Source organism: Parasteatoda tepidariorum, chromosome 2 (assembly GCF_982258835.1).
Source record: "Parasteatoda tepidariorum strain Cologne lab strain chromosome 2, Ptep-v5.0, whole genome shotgun sequence".
Classification (NCBI taxonomy): domain Eukaryota; kingdom Metazoa; phylum Arthropoda; class Arachnida; order Araneae; family Theridiidae; genus Parasteatoda; species Parasteatoda tepidariorum.
The window spans coordinates 25,974,861-25,996,514 of NC_141756.1; the positions used below are offsets into that span (position 1 = coordinate 25,974,861).

Genomic DNA, 21,654 nt, shown 5'->3' on the forward strand with positions numbered 1-21,654 from the left:
AAATTTTTCAAAATACAATCAGTGAAAGGTGGAATAGGATAAAATCGTTTGAACTTTTCGAACTAACTGGTTGCGAGAGTAGTAGGAAGAAGAAAGGGGGATGTGATGGTGGACGTGTTTCTTGTCATTACAGACCAAATCAAAACAAATAGTTTATTTATCTCATGATGAATTTAGGACCTAATAATCCTTACGGCAATTCGTTGCTGTTTGCTGGATTTAATCAAGATCAAGGTAACTTTGAAAGCTTACTTAATAAATGAAATTGTTTATATGTTTTTGACAATAAACTAAAGTTCGCAGTTAGGTGTTAAATCTAATAACAAAGTGTTCTAATTTGTTCATTAGCGTCTTAATGACATTTTCTGATTCATTGTGTTTTTTTAAAAACTCATTAGTTTATTATTTGTATAAGGCAGTTTTGATATTTTTATAAATTATTTTGATTTTACTTGTTGCAATGTATTTCTGTATAGTAAAATTATATATTAGTACAATATCGAAACAAGAAAAATATTATTTTAACTCTTTAAACTATGTGTACCATTATTAAAAAAAGTTCTACTTATTATGATGAAGACGCTTAATATAGAGCCGATCTAATAACCTTTTTTATTAATAAAATAATTAATTTGAAATAATTAATTTGAAATAAATATTTTCAGATCTTATAAATTCACCATATATCAATTATTTTATAATGGTATTATTTAAAATTAAACCTTACATTCCTTAAAAAAATATATATACCAATTTAGTATTAATGCTTACTGGATATTAAATTTGTTTTTTTAAAAAAAGAATTTTTTTTTTATATAAACGTTATGAATTATCAATTTTACCATGTTAAAAGAAAACATTGATTAAGCATGTATAAGAATTTTATTTAACATTTTATAATTTGAATTTCGTAAGTTTTTATTTGTAAAAACTTATCTTAAAATAATATTAATAAACAGTTTGGTATAAAAATGTCATATATGTAATAAGTGTGGCATATCATAGCATTGGACTAAGCTCTAAATAGTAATTACCAAGCTCTTAATATTCTGAGCTATTTTTTCATTAATGGATTGATATTCCATTGCAATTTAGTTGCCATGTTTATTAAGTTCTATTTCCTGAAACAAATTTTATAATTTATATAACCTTCAGAAGTAAGAATTTTGCGAACTTCTAAACAACCTTTTTTTTTAAACGATAAATAAAGCAATTATTTATTCAATATATAATACATGGACTAGCATGGAGTAAATACAAGGACTAGCTGAAAAGTTTTACTCTCATTCACTGTAGGAACTATATAAAGTAAAAGTACAAAATCTTATAAATTTTGTATTAGGAATAAAACCTGCATTTAATTTATTAGACATTTCAAACAAAAATTTATTAGACTGAGACAATAAACATTTTACCGGAATTGATGTACCTACACTTGTCAAATTTACACCTTTAAACTCGAACATCAAAATAGTTGCAAGATTTATGGAATGAAATTTAAGCAGATTAATTTCTGAAATTTCATAAAAATAACAGAATAAATACACAGAAATATCTAATTGCTTACAAAAAAATAGCAGTATTTTTCACCAATTGAAGCTGTTTTGAACACTATGTTAGTATGTTATATAATGAGCCTTTCATATAGCTTATCAGATATTTTATACTGTTCACCTATATATAACTTTACAAAATAGATCCCAACTAAGGAAATTGGAAACTATTCTGAATTTAGGAGGTTTAATAAGTTTCTGATTAATTACTTGTCAAGTAACTTTGTTTAGGATATCATAACCGCTAAAATCATTTGTTTATGCTGTTTTTATTACATGACAATTATAAAGCAAACTTCTCCATGTTTATTTTATTTTAAAGGATGTTTTGCTTGTGGAATGGAAAATGGATTCCGTGTCTATAATTGTGATCCACTGAAGGAAAAAGAGAAGCGGGGTATAAAAACATCTATTTTTTAAAGAAAAAATATTTCTATTTGATGTTTTATATCTAATTTTTTTTTTAAATTATAATCATCACTTATTATGTATACAATTTTTATTTTTTTTGTTGAAAATTTTATAAATTTCTAGACTTCTCCGATGGTGGAATAGGTTATGTTGAGATGCTTTTTAGGTGCAATTACTTAGCTCTTGTAGGTGGTGGAAAAAAGCCTAAATATCCACCTAATAAAGGTAGGTCTAGTCTTGATATTATTAAATTTTTGATTTGAAACAAACATTAAACATATAAACATTTTTAACTTGAAATTGTTTGTTAAACATCTGTTGTCAAGTTTAACTCTTGTTGTACAATGTATAACTTTAGTGTTACTCTCTTTTTTTCACATTTAAACTATTTAAAGAAAAAAATACTTAAGACTGTTTGATGTTACGACTTCAAAATGTGTTATAATTTACTAGTAAACCATCCAACAAATTTTGAGAGTATTTTTTTTTTCATTGTTGGTTAATTTCTATGTGAAGTATTAAGACCCTTCATTATTGTATTGATATTCTCGAATGCTGGTTTTTAAGTGAAATCTATTATTTAAAAGTATAATATTATTTTTCTTCTGCTGTATATTTTTTATTGAAATTTTGCTATGAAAGGTTAAATTTTGAAATTTGTCTTAAAGCAGGTACTGTTTAATTGAAATCTAATTTTAAATTGAACAGTAAATTTAATTTTATTTGACTCAAGAGATGCATGCATACGCCAATTTGTTTCGTAGTTAAGCATTATTAATTGTTGATAATGGTCATTTATAAGTTAAGCATTACTAATGGTTGATAATGGTCATTTATAAGTTAGGCATTACTAATGGTTGAGTACAACTGTTGAACTTTATAATTATTCTGAAATTTAAATTGCTTTTCAACTAAAATTCATTTGAAATAGATAAATCTTTTGAAATTATTATAAATATTTTGTAACTCATTTTCTAGTCATGGTTTGGGATGATTCACAAGAAAGACAAGTAATAGAACTTGATTTTACATCTGATGTAAAAGCAGTTAAACTAAGAAGAGACAGGTAAATGTTTCTAACTTTTATTTTTATCTCAGTGTTTTTAAAACATTTCAATTGTACATTGCTGTTAATTTTTAACATTTAGGAATCAATTTCTTATTATTTTTAGCATATATTTTCAGTTAATGTTTAATCCTTATAAAAAAAGATATTGCTAAAAAATTTGACTGACTTTGCTTAACCATTTAGACCAGTGGTTCCCATGGGCCCCAAACAGCATGTTACCTGGCAATGGACGCTAGTCAAGTCAGTTTGCTCACTATTTTTAATACATTTATGGCAAATAAACTAATGCAGAGCCGTAGGGGTTCTGGGGATAAAGCACTTGGCTCTCAGTGAGATAACCCAGGTTCGAATCCAAGCGATGACTTTTAGATTAGACGACGGATCATGGGCTACAGTCCCCTTGCCTTCAGGTTAACATTGGGAGCTTTTCGTGGTTTTCCTTTCCATGTTACGCAAATGCAGGTTAGTTCTATCAAAGGGTCCTCCATAAAAGCAAATTTCTCCCAATACTTGATACAGAAATTCCCTTGTCTTCTGGATTAGGTTTAAAATTACAACGCTATGGAATTGAACACTGGTAGTCTTAAGCTCAAAATTGTGTCGGCTGTTCATTGATGGTTATAAATAAAGTAAATGAGTATGATAAAACTATTATTTTTTTTTTTTTTAAATTACTTTTTAATTCTTCTTGTACAAATTCTTTTATTAATTACTGATATGTGTTTATTTTAAAGTATGTTTGTCTGACATGTTTTTTAAAGTATTTTACATTGATCCTTTTTAAACATTTGAAAATTTGTTTTTTTTTAAATAAAGATTTTATGAATATAATCAGTATTCAAATGAGCATTTGTTGATAAAGGTAATTTATTGACTAGTTATTTTTAAAAATTTTAATTAAATTTCTCCTTTTTCATATACTTAAAAACAAACTTTTGGTATTTTAGTTTGTTTATTATAATGAACCATCATAATTGAGCTAAATCAATTAATAATAAACAGTTTTACTAAGAAATTGAAATGAAAATAATTATCTCTGAGTGTTAATTTCTGCATTTTGTGCATTGGAAGTTAACAAACTAAGGGAAAGTGTATGTTCTAAAATTGAAAGTTGAAGACTGTTGTTATCCATAGAAAACTAGGTTATATATATATATATATATATATATATATATATATATATATATATATATATATATATATATGTATATATATATATATATATACAGATGGATGACAAAATAATACGAACGCCTGTGAAAAAGTGTGACTTACTTCACACCTGCAGTACAGCCGCGCCACCTGCAACAGAAGTCTGCCACCTAGTGAGCGTGAAGAGAAAGCTATCAGGCTCTCAACATTAGTCACCTGTGTTGCATGAGTTTATCTAACTAGCTTTTATATGGTGAAATGTCTGACCTGTCAGAATTCCAAAGAGGGATGATTGTTGGGACGCGTTTAAATGGAGTATCGGTGACAGAAACAGCAAACCTTTTGGGGTTTGCAAGATGTACTGTATCAGCCGTTATGACAGCATACATGAAAGAAGGTAAGACGAAGTCTTCAAAGCAAAACAGTGGCCGAAAGTCAAAGCTTGATGATAGGGATAGACATGTCTTGCAGCGCGCAGTAGCTCGAAAACACAAGCAATCGTTATCCGAGATAACACCAGACATAAACAGTCATCTTCAGGACCCCGTTTCAACAAGAACTGTTCGAAGAGAACTTCATGCAGCGAACATTTATGGGAGAGTGGCAGTTCGTAAACCCTTGGTGACAGCAACCAATGCTTTCAAGCGCCGTCAGTGGTGCAGAGGTCACATAGGCTGATCCCCACAGCAGTGGCAGCAAGTAATATGGTCCAATAAATCATCCTTCACCTTATTTCAGACCACCGGACGCGTTTATGTCTGGAGATCACCCAATGAAGCGTTTGATCCTGAATGCCTCTTACCAACTGTGAAACATGGAGGTGGTTCCATTATGGTTTGGGGGGCGATATCTTGGCTTGGTCTTGGGCCACTAGTACGTCTGCATGGAAGAATCAAATCTAATGACTATCTAAGCGTTCTAGCTGACCATGTTCATCCTTTTGTACAGACTGTATTCCTTGGAGAGCGACCGATTTTTCAAGACGACAACGCCCCTATCCACACCGCTAGGTGCGTTCAAACATGGTTCGAAGAGCATGACAATGAAGTTGAGCATCTCGCCTGACCCCCTCAGTCTCCGGACTTAAATATTATTGAACATTTGTGGCACTATTTGGAGTCTAAACTTCGTTCCCGATTCCCACCTCCATCAAATCTTTTGGAATTAGAGGCCGCTTTGCAAGAGGAATGGCTTAATATTCCTTTAAACGCTGTCCATGACCTTTATGCATCGATCCCACGTCGTATTAAATCTGTAATTCAGTCAAAGGGTGGTCCAACTCCCTATTAATAAAGATTTTCTGATATTTCACAGGTGTTCGTATTATTTTGTCACCCATCTGTATATATATATATATATATATATATATATATATATATATATATATATATATATATATATATATATATATATATATATATTTGTCAATATAAATTATTCAAAAGTGATCTAATCAAAGTTTTTAGTATACTTTTGTATTTGGGCTTCCAACTTTTGAAAATTGATCTTTAAGAATTTGTATAACATGTTTTACTCTGTTATGAAAAAAATTATGCTTGCTTGAGACAAAAATGCATTTGTAAATATATATATATATTTTTTTTAACTAAAAGACTTTTTACCATCATTTTCAAAATTTTATTAATTTTACATTATTTATTTGTTTATACTTATGTATTTTTAGTTTATATACAGGGTATCCAAGTTGAAATATCCCGATTTGAAATGTTTATGTTTCTATATATATTTAAGAATCTCCTATACCTGTGTTATACATATTAAAAAGGGAATATATGACTAAGAAGGCTCTAAGCTTAACATTAAAAATATAATTTTATACAGCTGTTCCTTCATTTCAGAACTAAGTTATTTAGGTTGCTTAATAGGTTTAATGTAAGCATTTTAAATTAAGACACTACAGAGTTAAAAGAAAACCATAAAGATGAAAATTATTTTCTATTATGAGTATACCAAATTTTTTGAGTTGTTTTGTGCATACTCTATATTCTGTTAAGATGTTTTTTCTAACTATATATGTAATGATGTGACTATGGTAATTCTCTTTTTAAATTTGTTGACATTTTATTGATTTCTAATGTTTTAAAATTAAATGATCAGCTATTTATTGTGTTTTTTTAAAAAAAATGTTTTAGAATTGTGGTTGTTCTGGAAACAATGATCAAAGTGTATACTTTCACTCAAAATGCTCAGTTACTTCATATTTTTGAAACTTGTCTGAATCCTAAAGGTTTGTTAAAGATATTATTTCCTGTAGTACATAATATTTCACTGATTTCTATCACCAATGGTAGAAAACAATCCTTATAGATTTAATATATGAACTGATATTTCAGGTTTGTGTGTGCTTTGTCCGAACAGCAACAATTCACTTCTAGCATTTCCTGGGTGTAAAACTGGTCATGTCCACATAGTAGATTTGGCCAATACAGAGAAACCACCCTTAGATATACCCGCTCATGAAGCTTCACTCAGTTGCATTGCACTGAATTTAGTTGGAACAAGAATAGCTACTGCATCAGAAAAAGTAATTATTTACTATGTGTACTGGTGATCTTAGTTAGCGTAAACTTGAAAGGGAACAAAAAAAATAAATTGTTTATGTTATAAGTAATTCACATTTCAGTTTAGATGGTTTTTTTTTTTTTTTTTCTTAAATGAAAATCCTGCTATCAAGGTGTAGCATTTTTGAAAAGTGTTTATTTTTGATTTTCGTTTTTTAAAAGCTCTTAAAGGTGCTTTTTTTATTGGGTATTTTTAAAAAGTGCTTAAATTTCCCTTCTCCAAAATTAGATTTTTTTTTTCCTTTGCCATGCCAATTTTCACCACATATTATCATTGTTTTCATCATAGAAAAAAAATGGGTGAGAATTTTTCTCCCTTTCTCAAAAACAGGGTGAGATTTCAAAAAGTTAAATGAGATTTCTAAAAACTAAAAAAACACAAAAACTCTTGAAAAAAAATCATTTCTTTAATTATAATACATTTTTAATGTCTTCTATTTTTTAAAGCATTGAATATTTTTGGTGCATCATCATAGAAGATTTTGCCTTTACAAGGTATTTGTCCATCTTACATAAGTGCATGAAAAATTTGAGCATCTTACATGAAGAAACCTTACCTGTGGTAAACACGTGGTTGCAGAGAAATGTGTTCTGAAAGGGGTTCCGTGGTTGTGTTCTGTTGTTCGAAAAGGTTCTGAACAATGCAGGTAAATAAGGAAGCTAGATAATGGGGCAGATGTTGAAAATAATGAAAGATCCAGGAAGAAAAGTGAAACGAATTTTATTCTAAATGGCGTAATTCGAAGCTTTTTCCAAAATGCGAGAAATTCGCGAATTTTGAAATTGATTTATGGAATGCGCGAATTTCTCGCAGTAATAATTTTTTAATGTGAGAAAAGAAAAAAATATGCGAGATTCTCGCGCTGTAGTGAAAACGCTGTATTATGCAAGAGCGTGGTTTTCACATTGTTCCTTTCAACGTTTTCACAATGCTTTTCGGCGTACCGTCAGTTTTTAGTGTATGAAAGTGGCAATCATTTTATACGTCTGATTAAATACTTGCGAGTCCGCATGTGCGTATACTGAGCTGGGTTTGGTGAGATTCTTGCCCTCTCATGTGCAAGTCTGCTTCGTTTTGCAAAATATTCATGATTCCAGGATTCAATTTTCACCCTCTGAAATCGAACTGAAAAATCTCTCTATCTTATTATGGTGGCAAATATAATCAAGAAAAGCATTCTCTGTCAGAAACTAGTTATTTTATCGTGATCATGTAAAGTCTTTGAAATTTTTTTTTCATTTTGTTAATGTTTATAGTACTTAAAAATATTTTTTAAGTGCTTAAGCACTCAAAAGGTGCTTATTTTTTGCTGAAAGATTTGGCTAAGTACCCTGTACTATTCATTTTGTATTTAAACATAACAAGCATTTTGTTTTATGTTTAAGTTTTTTTATATTTTTCACAGAATATTAAAACATTTATAAATCCTTTACTTTCATAAAAAATACAAATAACTTCCAGGAAAGTTAAAAAGATTTATTAATTTATAATTAAAAGAAATAATAAAATACATTAGTTTGTATAAGTGAGCAAAAAACCTACAGAACAGAGTGTATGGGATTTTTTGAAAAACTTGTTTCTCTATATTTACCCTTAAAAGTGAAAAACTTTATATTTCTATCAAAATTACTATAAGTCTGTTTTTTTACTTTGTTAATAGAAAAGTTTATTTAAATATAACCCCAGTTAGATTAAATTTCCTAATAATTTTTTCAATTTAATTTTGGAAACTTTGATATTTTTAATTAATTTAAATAATGTCATTATTTTATTAGGGTACTTTAATTAGAATATTTGATACTACCTCTGGAATGCTTGTAACTGAATTAAGAAGAGGTGCCAACCAAGCTAATATTTATTGGTGAGCTATTTTAATTTAATTTTTATATTTATGTATGGCAGAGTTATCCCTAGGGGAAAAAAAAAAGGGTAGTGGCAGGGCACTTCCTCACAAAAAAGGGCACTTAGAATTTTGAAAGGACGTCACTTAACACCGAAAAAATTATGAAATTGTGTTATATTATGTAATAACTGAATTTGATCCGTAATAGTTTGTAAATTACCCTTCTATTAAACTACTTTTTCATTTCTGACATCTCTGATTCTACATTTCAAGTTTCAGATTACTAAATTTATATAAAAAAATTTGTTTCAATTATTTTTTAAAAAGAATTACATTTTTTTATTGAAAATTTTAAAGTCAGGTTTTGAGTTATACTAATTTGTATAACTTCTACCTTGCTTAATGTTTATTTTCGAATCTTTTGCCTTTCCAAAGCAAGATTCAAAACTTAAATATGACACACACACAGTCTTTTAATTTTATTATATGTAAAAAGGATATTAAAAAACTTAGCGAAAAGTTCGAAAATTTAAAATATTATGTCTTAACTTTAATATACATTTTTTGCCTTGTGGTGGAATCACAGAAGAAATTGCTATATAAAAAAAAGTTATTTAAAAAAATGCATACTTGATGTTTTTTGAAATGCAAAAAAATGTAGTAATCTTTGCATTGTAGAGCATCTGAAATTTTCTGTTTGAAAAAAGCATTGTTATATGTGTTTATTGATTATTTTATATAATCAGTGATAATTTTTTTATTTATAAATGAAATGTGTTTTAATTCCTACTTTTCTTTCAGCATCAATTTTAATTTTGATTCTTCTCTTATTTGTGTGTCCAGTGATCATGGTACAGTTCATATTTTTGCAGTGGAGGACAGTAAAAGAAATAAACAATCCAGGTATTATATTCCCTTTTGAAATAAATGGTGAATTTTCTAAGTTCAAACCTATAAAATATATGTATTAGAAATGATTTTAAATTATGTAACAAAATATTGAACAAATATCATGCAATTTGCATAGATTGATGTAATGTATTTGAATCTGTAGTTTTGTTTAATTTTATGTTATGTATTTATTTATCTTTACTTTGTAATAAACAGAAAATTAATGTTTGCAAAATTAATTGAATACGAACTGTTAGATATCTGTTTTTGCATCGTGTATAGAAATGTTATATTTCTTGGTTAGCAAATGTTTAGATAGAATGTTAGAATAGTTCTATAGTTTGAAAATTAATGATATTTTAAGGTGTTTGTGTTAATACTGTTAAAACAAAAAAATTACCTATCGGACACAAGTTCAATGGAGAATCATTTCTCCATGTGAACACATGATGAATTAGGAAATGTTTCATTATTAAATAGTTAAAGTTTTCCATGGAATTTTTTAAAATTTTAATCATTTTGTATTTTTATTGCATTTGTAATTGCATTTGTATTTTTATTTTTTGTATTGTATTGCTATTGCAATTAAAAATTGAAAGCCATGCAGATATAGGCTTCAAAAAGTGAAAAGACTGTTCCCAGATCTTTAAGCTCCCATTAACAGTTTACTCTCGTTATTAATAGCTGAATAATTTATTCTCAGTTATAATTTTAATAGATTTTTTTATTTTAAAACTGCTATTGAACTTAGTTTATGTATTCAAAAAATTTAACTTTATTTCATACATATCATAATTATTAATGGTATGGAAAGAACTATAGTTTTTATTCTTTTTATTAGTATATCTAAAACATTCTTAATTTTGTGTTTTAAAATATTCAGTTTATTAATTATTCAGTTTATTAGATAAATTCGACTACATTATTCAGTTTATTAGACAATTTTCTACCAGTTTTACACTTTTCAAGTTTGCCTACTGTGACCTCGGGCCGAGATTTTATACCCTATGTTAAAAGATGAATGTTTCTTTGGACTGCACTTATACTAGTCCTGCCTTAGTTGTTCAGATACCACTAAAATATAATACCTCTGATTATTTCAGAGCCGTAAAAGCTCTTGTGCTGTTGGGAAATGTGATTTGAAGACCTGGGATTATCACCACCATCTGGCTTTTTGATCTAAATCGTGGTGTAGTATCTTGGAATCAATATTAAGGGTGAATCCCAGGCCATTGCCAATAACCCATTAATGTAGCCCTAGTTAGATATTAACAACCAAACACTTTTTCAATGTAAATTTTTTTTATTTTTTAAATCTTTAAAATTGTTCTCTTTTAAATTTTCAGTTTAGCATCTGCAACCTTCCTACCTAAATATTTTAGTTCTGTTTGGAGCTTCTCCCGTTTTCAAGTGCCTGGTGGGTCACATTGTATATGTGCTTTTGGCACAGAACCTAATTCAGTTATTGGTGAGTTCATTGGTAACTTCATTTTCTAAACATGTGTATTGTTAGTTTTCTCATTATCCTTCAATAATTATGGTGAGACTTTTGTTTCAATGTAATTTAATTTTAATATATTGAATTTACTAATCAATTAAATCACAGTGTTTGTAGTTGTCCTGACATTCCTCATAGGAAATATTTTGTCCTGATATTTCTAATTTTTGTATTTGTTCAAAATATCCCACTTATACAAATATGAATGCAGAATGCAAAATCATAATTTTACGTCATTAATTGATAGTTTATCTGCAGTTATTTATTATTTTTTTGGCTCCTTTAATATGGCTTTTCCATTTTCAATATGATATTATTATGACATTCGAATTTCTATTTTGAAATATCATTTTTTGACGCTTTCAGTTTGTGATCCAGCGTAATTTTACATGGTTTGACGCGTCTTTTTAGAAGTTATAAATTTTTTTAAAATTCTTTAGACGTGATTTTTCAAATTCAGGTGTTTTTAATCTGATGTTATTATGGCGTGTGAATTTCGATATCCTGTTATCGCTTTCTGACATGTTCGATTGGTTACAATTCAATCAATATCGCGATGTTTTCTGATATTTCTTTCAGCAGTCGACTCTTTTCTCATGGGTTTTCACATTCTGATCTTTTTAATGTGATTTTATTACTGCGTTCGAATTTGAGTTACCCTGCTTTGACGTGCTCTATTCATGATTAATTCCATCCTAACTTAACGTTAGATGATAAATTTTTTTATTTTAATTCAAAATTGTTTCGCTTTCTTCACAAAGTTTTTCAAACTTACATATTATTAACGCGCTATTACGAGTCACGAATTTCGTATTTGACTTCAGACTCGTTCGTTTCATGAAACTTTTTTTATTTTAATTCAAAATTGTTTCGCTTTCTTCACAAAGTTTTTCAAACTTACATATTATTAACACGCTATTACGAGTCACGAATTTCGTATTTGACTTCAGACTCGTTCGTTTCATGAAACTACTGTCAAATATCACGTCGTTTCCAATAGTTTTTTACGAGTATACGCCGTTGAACAATTTTGTGTTATTATTTTTATAATGTAAATTTTTCTAAAGAATACTGAAAGAAAACACAAATAATTAAATTCGAAAAGGATAAAACTTCTTTGGAAAAAAACGCGCTAAGAAGCAGCAGAAATTTCATAAAATAGTATCAATACAAGAAACGAATGAAATAAAATAAAAACATGACCACCGAAACCGACGTCTTCAGGGGGTACCGGCCTCAGTAGCCATTAAAAACAAAACCATTTCTAATTGAGGGAGAAGCAAATGCTTAAAATATCTCCCTCAGTACCCCGATGGTTTTGTATAGAGGTCCAGGAAAAACATACATTCAAAATAATTTACAAATTAAGAGAAGAATATCAATCAAAATCATCAGAAAAATAAAAACTCACTAAGTCACAGGTCAAGCATCAACTTCAAAAGCAAGTAGAGGAAAAGAAAACACTAAAAACTGAAAAACCAACACCCCCTATTATAATGCGCAGTAGAAGTTTAAAATGAAATGGAAAAGGTCAGGAGAAGGAAATACGTAGACAAATTAATAGAATGCTTAACTGGGGCTGCTCAGTTAAGACAAGAATTGCGCCCTGTTAAAAGAAAAAATTAAATAAAAACTTAGAAACCATCAATCATTTTTTTAATTAAAAAATTAACATTTCAAAAATTAAAAGGAAATTCATTTTTACTCAAATTATTTAAAAAATTATCAACAGCTTCCCGAAAACATTATTGCAAATTTTCTTGATTCTAACTAATTGTGAAAAAACAAGATTTTTGAATATTTTACTACACAAATTAGTTTTAAAGTTGCAGAAAAAAATAACATTAAAATTAAAAGCTTTTCTTTTATCAAACACACCAATTTTAATAAAACTGTTAACAATATCAATTTTAAAATCTAAATATTCAATATTAAAACAATTTTCATTAGTTTTTTTCAGGACCAATTCACCAGGATAAATACTATAAATAAAATTATAATCATCACAATTAAACAAAATCAAATCATCAATGTATCGGAAAGCATTAAGTTCTTTATGTTCAAGAAATTTAGCTTCAAAAAAATGCAAAAAAATGTTGGCAAAAGCTCCAGAGAAGGAATTACCTTGTGGAATTCCAATAGTTTGTTTATAAAAATCTAAACCATTAAAAAGAACATTCTCAAAAAGATTAAACCTGCATAAATCTAACCAGTTAAACTTATCAATTTTTTCATCAAATAAATACCTGTCATAAATACCTTCACAAATCTCAATAATTTTCCCATGTGGTATACTTGTATACAAATTTTCAAAATCAAAAGTGTTAATGCTGGAAATATCATTACTATTAATAAAATTTAAAACTTCATTACTATCAATAACAATATTTTTCTCTTTTTTAATTTTAAGCAAAATAATTTTTAGAAAGCTGAAAAACCTTTTACTAATATCAGAATTATAACTATTTGTACCACATGCTATAAACCTAAATTTAATCGGATTTTTATGAAATTTAACTATTGGAAATAAATATGGAAATGTAATCCTATTTAACTTAAATTTTAATTTTTTACTAAATGCAATAATTCTTTTTTCAATGACTTTTTTTTATCTTCTTTTAATTTTAAATAAGTATTATTTGCATTATATTCCCCAATAATCAATTTTTTAAAAAAAATATTTACACATAATGCAAAAATTATTTGAAGCCTTATCTACAACAGTAACAATGAATTTATCCTTAAGATTTTTAATTTTTCTAGATAAATCATAATCAATATAAGTACCTTTAGGAAATGAACTAAAACTGGCATTAAATAAATTAAATTTAACCCTTTCATTAGTTTTAGCTTTCCACTCAGAAAAACCTTCAACGGGCCAATGATATTGTCTGGAAATTTTTGCAATAAAAAAATCTAGATCTTTTTTAATGGATAAAATAAAATCTCCTTTTTTCATTTTAACTCTGGTTCTAAATTTTGAACCCTTACTTAAAATGCTGATTAAATCTTGATCACCCACAATTTCCAAATTTCCGGTAATAACATGTCCATAATCATTATCAATAAATTTTGAAAAACCCTCCTCATTACAATCACATTTAGAAATACAATTAAGATTTCGACTTAAAAAATTATAATTACACACCTTTTTTCTAAGTGTAGAAGAATATTTAAAAGCAGCAGAAACCCTAATTTGTTCTAAAGGAAAGAAATCAGAAAGACCGTGAATAATCTGTGGTAACTTAGCATTTTCAAAATTCTTATCATGAAAATTAATCGTACAAAAAACCCTTTCAACTTTAGAAACTTTACTAAAGAGCATATCAGTTTTATTAACACCAATTTTTGATTTAATTAAATCCAAAACAATAAATTTAACAAGTTCAGTATCAAATTTAATTTTAGAGCCAAATTTAATAAGGAAATTTTTTAGAACTTTATTTTTAAAACCAAAAACATATTTCCTAATAGTGAAAATATTATCCAAATTAACAGGTAAATTACAAAAAATTCGAAAATTCATCAAACTCAATAAATTTACCTTTACCTTTTCCACCACCCCTTTTACTTCTGTATTTTGAATCACAAACACCAGGAAAATCAAAAACTTTTAATTTATTATAAACACAAAAATCTTCAGTATTAACATTACCTTCCCCATTAAATTTACTATTTAATCCATAAGGAAAAAGAGTTTTAAGACTACCAATGTAAATATTTTCCAAATCAAGTCTATTATCTAAATTTTCCATAAAATCCAAAATAAAAAGAGTAACATTATTAAAATCATGAAATTGAAAATGTAAAATTTCGTAATCAGTAGAACAATTACTATTATTAAAATTTTTTATAGCTGATCTGTGAGAATTAATCCGCTTATGAAATTCAAGACCTGTCTGACCAACATAACACAAATTACAACAATTGCACTGAATTAAATAAATAATATTAATACTTTTACAAAAAAATACATTAGAATGACTGTCAATCTGAGAACTATCAGCCAAAGGACAAGTTTTACATTTTTTATTACCACATTTCCTAAACTTTTTAAATTTTTTTATATTTTTAAATTTATTTAAACAAAATATTTGACTTAGTAACTTTTTGTCCGAAGTAATCCCTAAGTCAAGATTAACTTCAGTACTCCTTGTTTGGGCGCGCGACGAGCCAGGCGCCATAAAATATTTATATATTGTACTTTGCATTTTTTTAAAATTAACCTAAAAGGAAATACTAAATTAAACATATAAAACCTAGACATCCAACAAAACCCTTTGACGTTTTAAAATAATTAGAAAACACCTGAAGCAAGAAATATTTCCAAAAATTTTTTTAGTGAGTTTTTATTTTTCTGATGATTTTGATTGATATTCTTCCTGGACCTCTATACAAAACCATCGGGGTACCGAGGGAGATATTTTAAGCATCTGCTTCTCCCTCAATTAGAAATGGTTTTGTTTTTAATGGCTACCGAGGCCGGTACCCCCTGAAGACGTCGGCTTCGGTGGTCATGTTTTTATTTTATTTCATTCGTTTCTTGTATTTTTCTAAAGAAGCCATTTTTATGAATTTGAGTTCTGTGAAGGGACTATTTTTAGAAGTTAGAATTTTGTGAATGGGATGTTTTTCAGAATTTGAATGTTGTGAAGAGGCCCCAACGTCCACCTGGATCCACCTTTGATATCTATTCCAAATTTTTACTTATTTTTTATAATAAATGGACAGATATTATTGCATTTTTTATTTCAAGTTATTTTGCATTTAGAGATAATAGAAGATAGTTACATAATTTGCGCTTTCCATTTTTTTTTCATGTATGTGTTTGCTGTTTTGTTGTCACTCTCATTCATGTTTTTTATATCTCTAATTTATTGTTTATTTTATTATAGAGAGTCGAATGAATTTCTTTTTATTTTAACAATTTCTTCTAGTTTTCTGTTTTCTAATTTACCCTGTTTGCAAGATTCAAAGACTATAAAGCTTACTTTTTGGAAAATTTTACTTCTGATTGGGTTTAATCCCTACTAATTTTAACACTGATTTTAATATTTTAATTAAAAGTTTTGGAATAATTTTACTTTAAGCTTTCTTATTTAGTAAAGACATAAATTTCTAATAAATTTGTAATGTTTTTCTCTTTGTAATGTTTTTTCTTTATAATAAAGGGTCAGATTTTTTTATTTGCTTTCATATTTTAACCAATATTAAAAAAATGGAAACAGGAAGAAATATTATCACTAAACAGGGATGAGATTTTTCTGTTTTTTAGCGGATTTCCGCTTTTTTCGCTTTTGTCTCTGGAATTTCAGCTTTTTTTTTTAAAAAAAATTTTTATCAAAAACTCCGATTCTCTAAAATTTTCGTGTTTTTTTTTTTGTTTTTTTTTTTAAAGTAAATATCCCGCTTTTTCTAAAAATTCAGTCATTAAAATAAAATAATTATTTTATTTCCGATTTTCAAAGATAAATGGAAAATTCAAACTACGTAGCTGCTAAACCCTTCCGCATTTTTATTTATTTTAGCGATTTTTTCCGCTTTTCGCGCAGAAAATGAGATTTTCTGCATTTTTACCGGTCAGCTAGATAACTCGTATTTTCTTAATCCAGATGTCGCTGCATTTTAATATCAAACATCGATTTTCATATTTACCTGATTTAAAAGTTCTTGTTCACGCGATTTCAATATCATACATTGCAATTCTTATTTACGAGATTTAAAAATCCATTATCGCGATTTGTATTGACGCATTTTTAAAATCTATGTAGCTATTCGTATTCACGCGAGTTTGAAATCACCCGTCGTGATTCTTTTTTACGGTTGTAACACCAAACATCGATTTTCGTATTTACACGTGATTTAAAAATTAGGTTTTGGATTCGTATTCACGCGATTTAGAAATAATGCATCTTGATTCATATTTACGCGATCTTAAAATTACGCATCATGATTTGTATTTCTACATTTTCATATTCACGTGATTTAAATATTCAATCCTTTATCGCTATTCTTGTAAGAAGTGAGTTCTTTTTCTTGAATTAGTTACTATAAAGGTGGCAGTTTTTCTATCGACGATTATTGATTTATATAGACAGTACAACATCAGCAAAACTGGATGAGAATATGTTACTCATATTTTTGCTATAAATCACATAAGATTTACTCACCTTAAAATTCAGCTTTTTTTGCCTTTTGGCCAATCTCATCCCTGTACTAAAAGAAAAACAATTCCATCCAGTTGTCTTATTTTGTTTATTTTATTTTTAGAATTATCATTTTATTTAGTTGAATGAATAAAACTTTAATTACTATTGAATTGATATTGCTTCTTCATTTATTAGTTTCTTTTGTGAGATGATTTAGTATTTTTAAAATTATTTTTCTTTTCATGAACTAGTATCTGTGATGCAGAATATCTGTATATTGCAGAGATACTAAGAATTTTATTGATATCTAAACTGTAGCATTTATTTTTATTATCAAATCTGGAAGCAGCTCAGATAAATTAAAATTACTTTTTATGTAATTTGCATTACGTGTTAATATTAGTAGCAAGTTGATCTTTATATAATTATGATTTATTAATAAAGTGGTTTTATTTATTATAATTTAATTTTTTCAGTATTTTTAAATGACATGAAAAATACCCACTGCAGAGTTTCATTAAGATACCAAGTCAGCGACTTCTTTTTAGAGAATTTGCGAGTTTCAAGACTTTAAAAAAATTTTGGCAGGATTCGAAGGTGAACTTAAATTCGCCAACATCGATTTCATTGTGTAACCCACCCCTATGCTTCTCGGAGTACTTCCTCCCTCACTGCAACTTACCATTTATGCAGAAAAATAGCATTTTATTTAACTTTACATCACTCAAGATATGCCCTTTTTTTCCCTTTAAAAATGTCACTCTTTTTTCATCTTTGCATCTTTCACATCATGTGGGTGGGAAGTATAAAATGAAATTAAGCGAAAATTAATCAAGGATTTTTCATCAGAAGTGTCGTCTATTGAATTCCAAATTGCAGAATTAAAACAGAAATTATTTTTTGTGTTGCCTGAGACAAAATATTATTTTTAAAAATATTTTTTTCTCTGTTATACAATATACTTCTTTTGTCTTCACTACCATTTTTTCACTGTATTGTGGTGTTATTTTTTTTTATTGAAATAAAATATACAATATAGTGTATAAATTATTATTATTAATTTTCGGTGGTTCACTGTATATTTTGACCACAGCACTGTCGGTACATATATATATGCACACACATACAGAAGTTGGACAAAATAATAAAAACATATCTATACGAACACAATTTTTTTATGTTCCTCAAAAAATACTTTAGAGAATCATTTTATAACTTTAAAAGTGTTTAGATTCTGGGATTTCTCATACTATTCAATGGAGTTGAAAGCTTTTAGAGGTTTGAGGGGCCGACACTGAATTACACAAGGACAATAGTGTTTTAGAATACCCTGTGCTAAAAAATATAGTATATAATGTCATACATTGTAACTTGTAACAAATATTTTTGGTTATTATATGCAATAATTGCACAAAATTTCATCAATCTAGCTTATATATTTATGAAGGTATGGACATTTTTATTAAGAACTTATTATTTCGTCGTATGTTTTTTTGCTATAATTTTAAAAATATTCAATTATTACTTAAAAATATTCAATGTTTAAGATATTCAAATCAGAAATTTATTATCAGTTGCCAAATATGATTCACTGCAAAAAATTACAAAGCAAAAAATTATGTAATTAATTTTGTTTAATTTTATTGAACATTTTTAAAGTTATAACAAAAAAGTAGTCTTAAGTTAGTCTCACGAAATTTTGTGTAATTACTGAATGTAATAACCAAAATAATTGCTGCAAGTGACAAATTTATTGCTACATAATTTGGCATGGGGTGTTCAAAAACACTATTTTCTGTTTGTAATTTATTGTTCGTTCCTTTAAATATCTAAAAGCTTTAAATTTATTGAAAAGTATGAGAAATCACATAAATCTAAACACTTCTAAAGTTATAAAATCATTCTTGAATTATTTCTTGAGAAATGTGAAAAAATTTATTAGTATAAAAGTGTTTCCATTATTATGTCCATTCCCTGTATATATATATATATATATACATGTACACACACATATATGTGTATGTATGCACATATATATGTGCACACATATATGTATATGTGCATATATATGAAATTGGTGCACATCATGATGAAAATCGAAATTAACCTTTTTATTTTATTTTAGCAATATGTGCTGACGGGAGCTATTACAAATTCTTATTCAATGCAAAAGGAGAATGTACGAGAGATATTTATGCTCAATTTTTGGAATTAAGTGATGACACTTCAATTATGGACATTTATGGAAAGAACAGATGAACTTCTTTTTATCAGCATGTAAATTTAACTAGATGTATAATGTGTACTATTCACATTGCAGCTGAATGTATCATAATTTCAATTTATTTCTTAATGTCTTTCAGACAGCTGTTTATGTTGTAATTTGACAAAAGGCATTAGTGTAAGGAAGTATTTGTGTTCATATTTCCTTCTGTGTAATGTCTTTCTAATTTTTCCTCCCCCCCCCCTTTTTTTTTTAAAGTTTTGCTTAAAAATTAAGTGAATGACCAGAATGCAAGACCAGATTGGTTATTGCTTAAAAAAGTTGTGTATAAATGTAATAAGGACAAATTTTTAAACATTTGCTGAAAAATATATGCTGTTATTGTTTTATAACTGTCTCAGATAAAATTTAAGAAGAAAAAAACAATTTTAATCCTTTTAAAGGAATAAATGGTTTAATATTTGCACATGGAAAAAAAACTGTTAAATCATTTTTTGAGATATTTTAACTGTTGTTGTGTAGCATAGTCCTTTTTATTTTTGTAAACTCATATGTCAAATTATATACCGTTAGTAATAACATTTAATATATATCATTAATTCTTTTGTTTTGTTAAAATATTTAAACTGTTTATTTCTTCACATTTTCATTTAAAAATGTGTTTTTCTGTATATTGTAAAAATGTGTTTCGTGTCTTTCTAGTCATAAGTTAGATTAAGCTGGTGTCTTTAAAATTATTACAAGTTTATACTTCTGTGATAAACATAAGCAAAATATTTATATTATTGTAATGCAATTGAGATCAGTAGCTTGCAATTTCTTTCTTTTTTCATAACTTTTGAATTTTAAAGTTTCTTTTTTTCCTTCATTCTTGTATTTCATAATTTTAGGCTTCAACTTAAAATTTGAAAATATTTATGGAAATGAAAATGTTGAAAATAATCAGGTACTCTGAATTTATTTCTGTAAAAAATAAGTGCTCAACCTGCTGTCTTTAAAGAGTCAGTGTGTAACATCGTACGAAAGATCTTTCTTTCATAATTTTTTTTCTTTAATATAAAAATTATAACACCAAATTTCAAATATATTGCAATACCAATTTAAGCAGATATAAATTTTTAATCTATTCCTTTTCTTTTTCTTTTTGCAGTATATGTAACCAAAACAAAACAATAGTTCAAGGATTTATTTTGAACATAAAAGATTTAAGCAGTTAAATTGCAATAAAAAAAATAATAGAATTAATTTTCTATTGAAAAAAGTTTAAAGCTTACTATTATTTTACTAAACAAGACAACATGTGCAAAATGGAAAAGATTTGTTCATTGAAACTAATATATATACAGTTTATACATAGTATATATACAGTTTAAACAGAGTAAATGTAATTTTCTATACTTAGTCTTTTTATTTACATGACAAATTGTTATTGTTCTTATTTTAAAGAATAATTAAGGTATTCTTAATTGATATTAGAGCTAAATTCAGCTTGACCCTCAAGCCATAGTTGTTTTTTCCTTCGGTCCTCCTTCAAAAAGTATTGTATACTCCTGTTTTAAGATTCCAAAATGAAGTTTTACAAATAATTTAAATCTATTTATTTTATAAATGAAATTTCTAAATTGTTTTCCATAATAAATGTAATATTTATAGAATCATATCTGATGCATGACTTGAATGTTAGTTCATTATTTATGGCACTAAATGTTAATAGGATTTGTGAGATATGTAAATTGTATATTACTTGTCAGACCCATATTTTTGTGATACATTGTAATATATTTTGTTAAGAAAATTAATAAAATGTATAAATGATGTTATTTTTGTCTCTGTTGTTCATTGTTTGTTATACAGTAGTAAAGTTTGCTATGGAAAGTCTAAACCAATTAAAATCTGCCGAATTTTAGGCAAATCGTTTTTTAAAAAGATAGATTAAACCTTGCCTATTAGTAACTTTCAAATAAATAGCTTAAAAATAAGTACAAAGGAATAAAATTCTTTAAAAATATTTATTTTGTTAAGTTCACAAATGTTTATGTTTTTACATTTCATTAATTTTTTTCTCCAAGAATTGAGGATGAAGAAATATTAAAATTCTGATTTAAGCCAATGTCACCAAGTTCATTACTATGGTCTGAAAAAGAAATTTTAAACTTTTGGCAAAAATAAATTAAAAGTTCAATTATAACCTTTTTTTTTGAGCAATAATTTTGATGTTGACATTAAAATAGTATCTTTGCTATTTGAGCCACTCTAGTTACGTTTTTAATTTGAAAGATCA

General features: G+C 27.2%; 1 protein-coding gene across 1 annotated transcript; it reads left to right on the forward strand.

Moving 5' to 3' along the window:
• The first annotated feature begins 70 nt into the window (after window positions 1-70).
• Window positions 71-21,193, forward strand: LOC107438097 (WD repeat domain phosphoinositide-interacting protein 3). The gene is made up of 10 exons (XM_087157032.1): window positions 71-234; window positions 1,876-1,950; window positions 2,088-2,189; window positions 2,943-3,030; window positions 6,339-6,433; window positions 6,540-6,730; window positions 8,544-8,629; window positions 9,413-9,514; window positions 10,849-10,970; window positions 19,275-21,193. Exons 1-10 carry the CDS (start codon window positions 165-167, stop codon window positions 19,406-19,408), a joined length of 1,065 nt encoding a protein of 354 aa, XP_087013158.1. The 5' UTR covers window positions 71-164; the 3' UTR covers window positions 19,409-21,193.
• The last annotated feature ends 461 nt before the right edge of the window (window positions 21,194-21,654 follow it).

Excerpts from the sequence above, each read along its gene's own strand:
- LOC107438097 (XM_087157032.1), top strand. The coding sequence starts at position 165 with ATGATGAATTTAGGACCTAATAATCCTTACGGCAATTCGTTGCTGTTT. Across the intron at positions 6,434-6,539 it reads AACTTGTCTGAATCCTAAAG|GTTTGTGTGTGCTTTGTCCG; the intron begins GTTTGTTAAAGA and ends CTGATATTTCAG. Across the intron at positions 8,630-9,412 it reads AACCAAGCTAATATTTATTG|CATCAATTTTAATTTTGATT; the intron begins GTGAGCTATTTT and ends CTTTTCTTTCAG.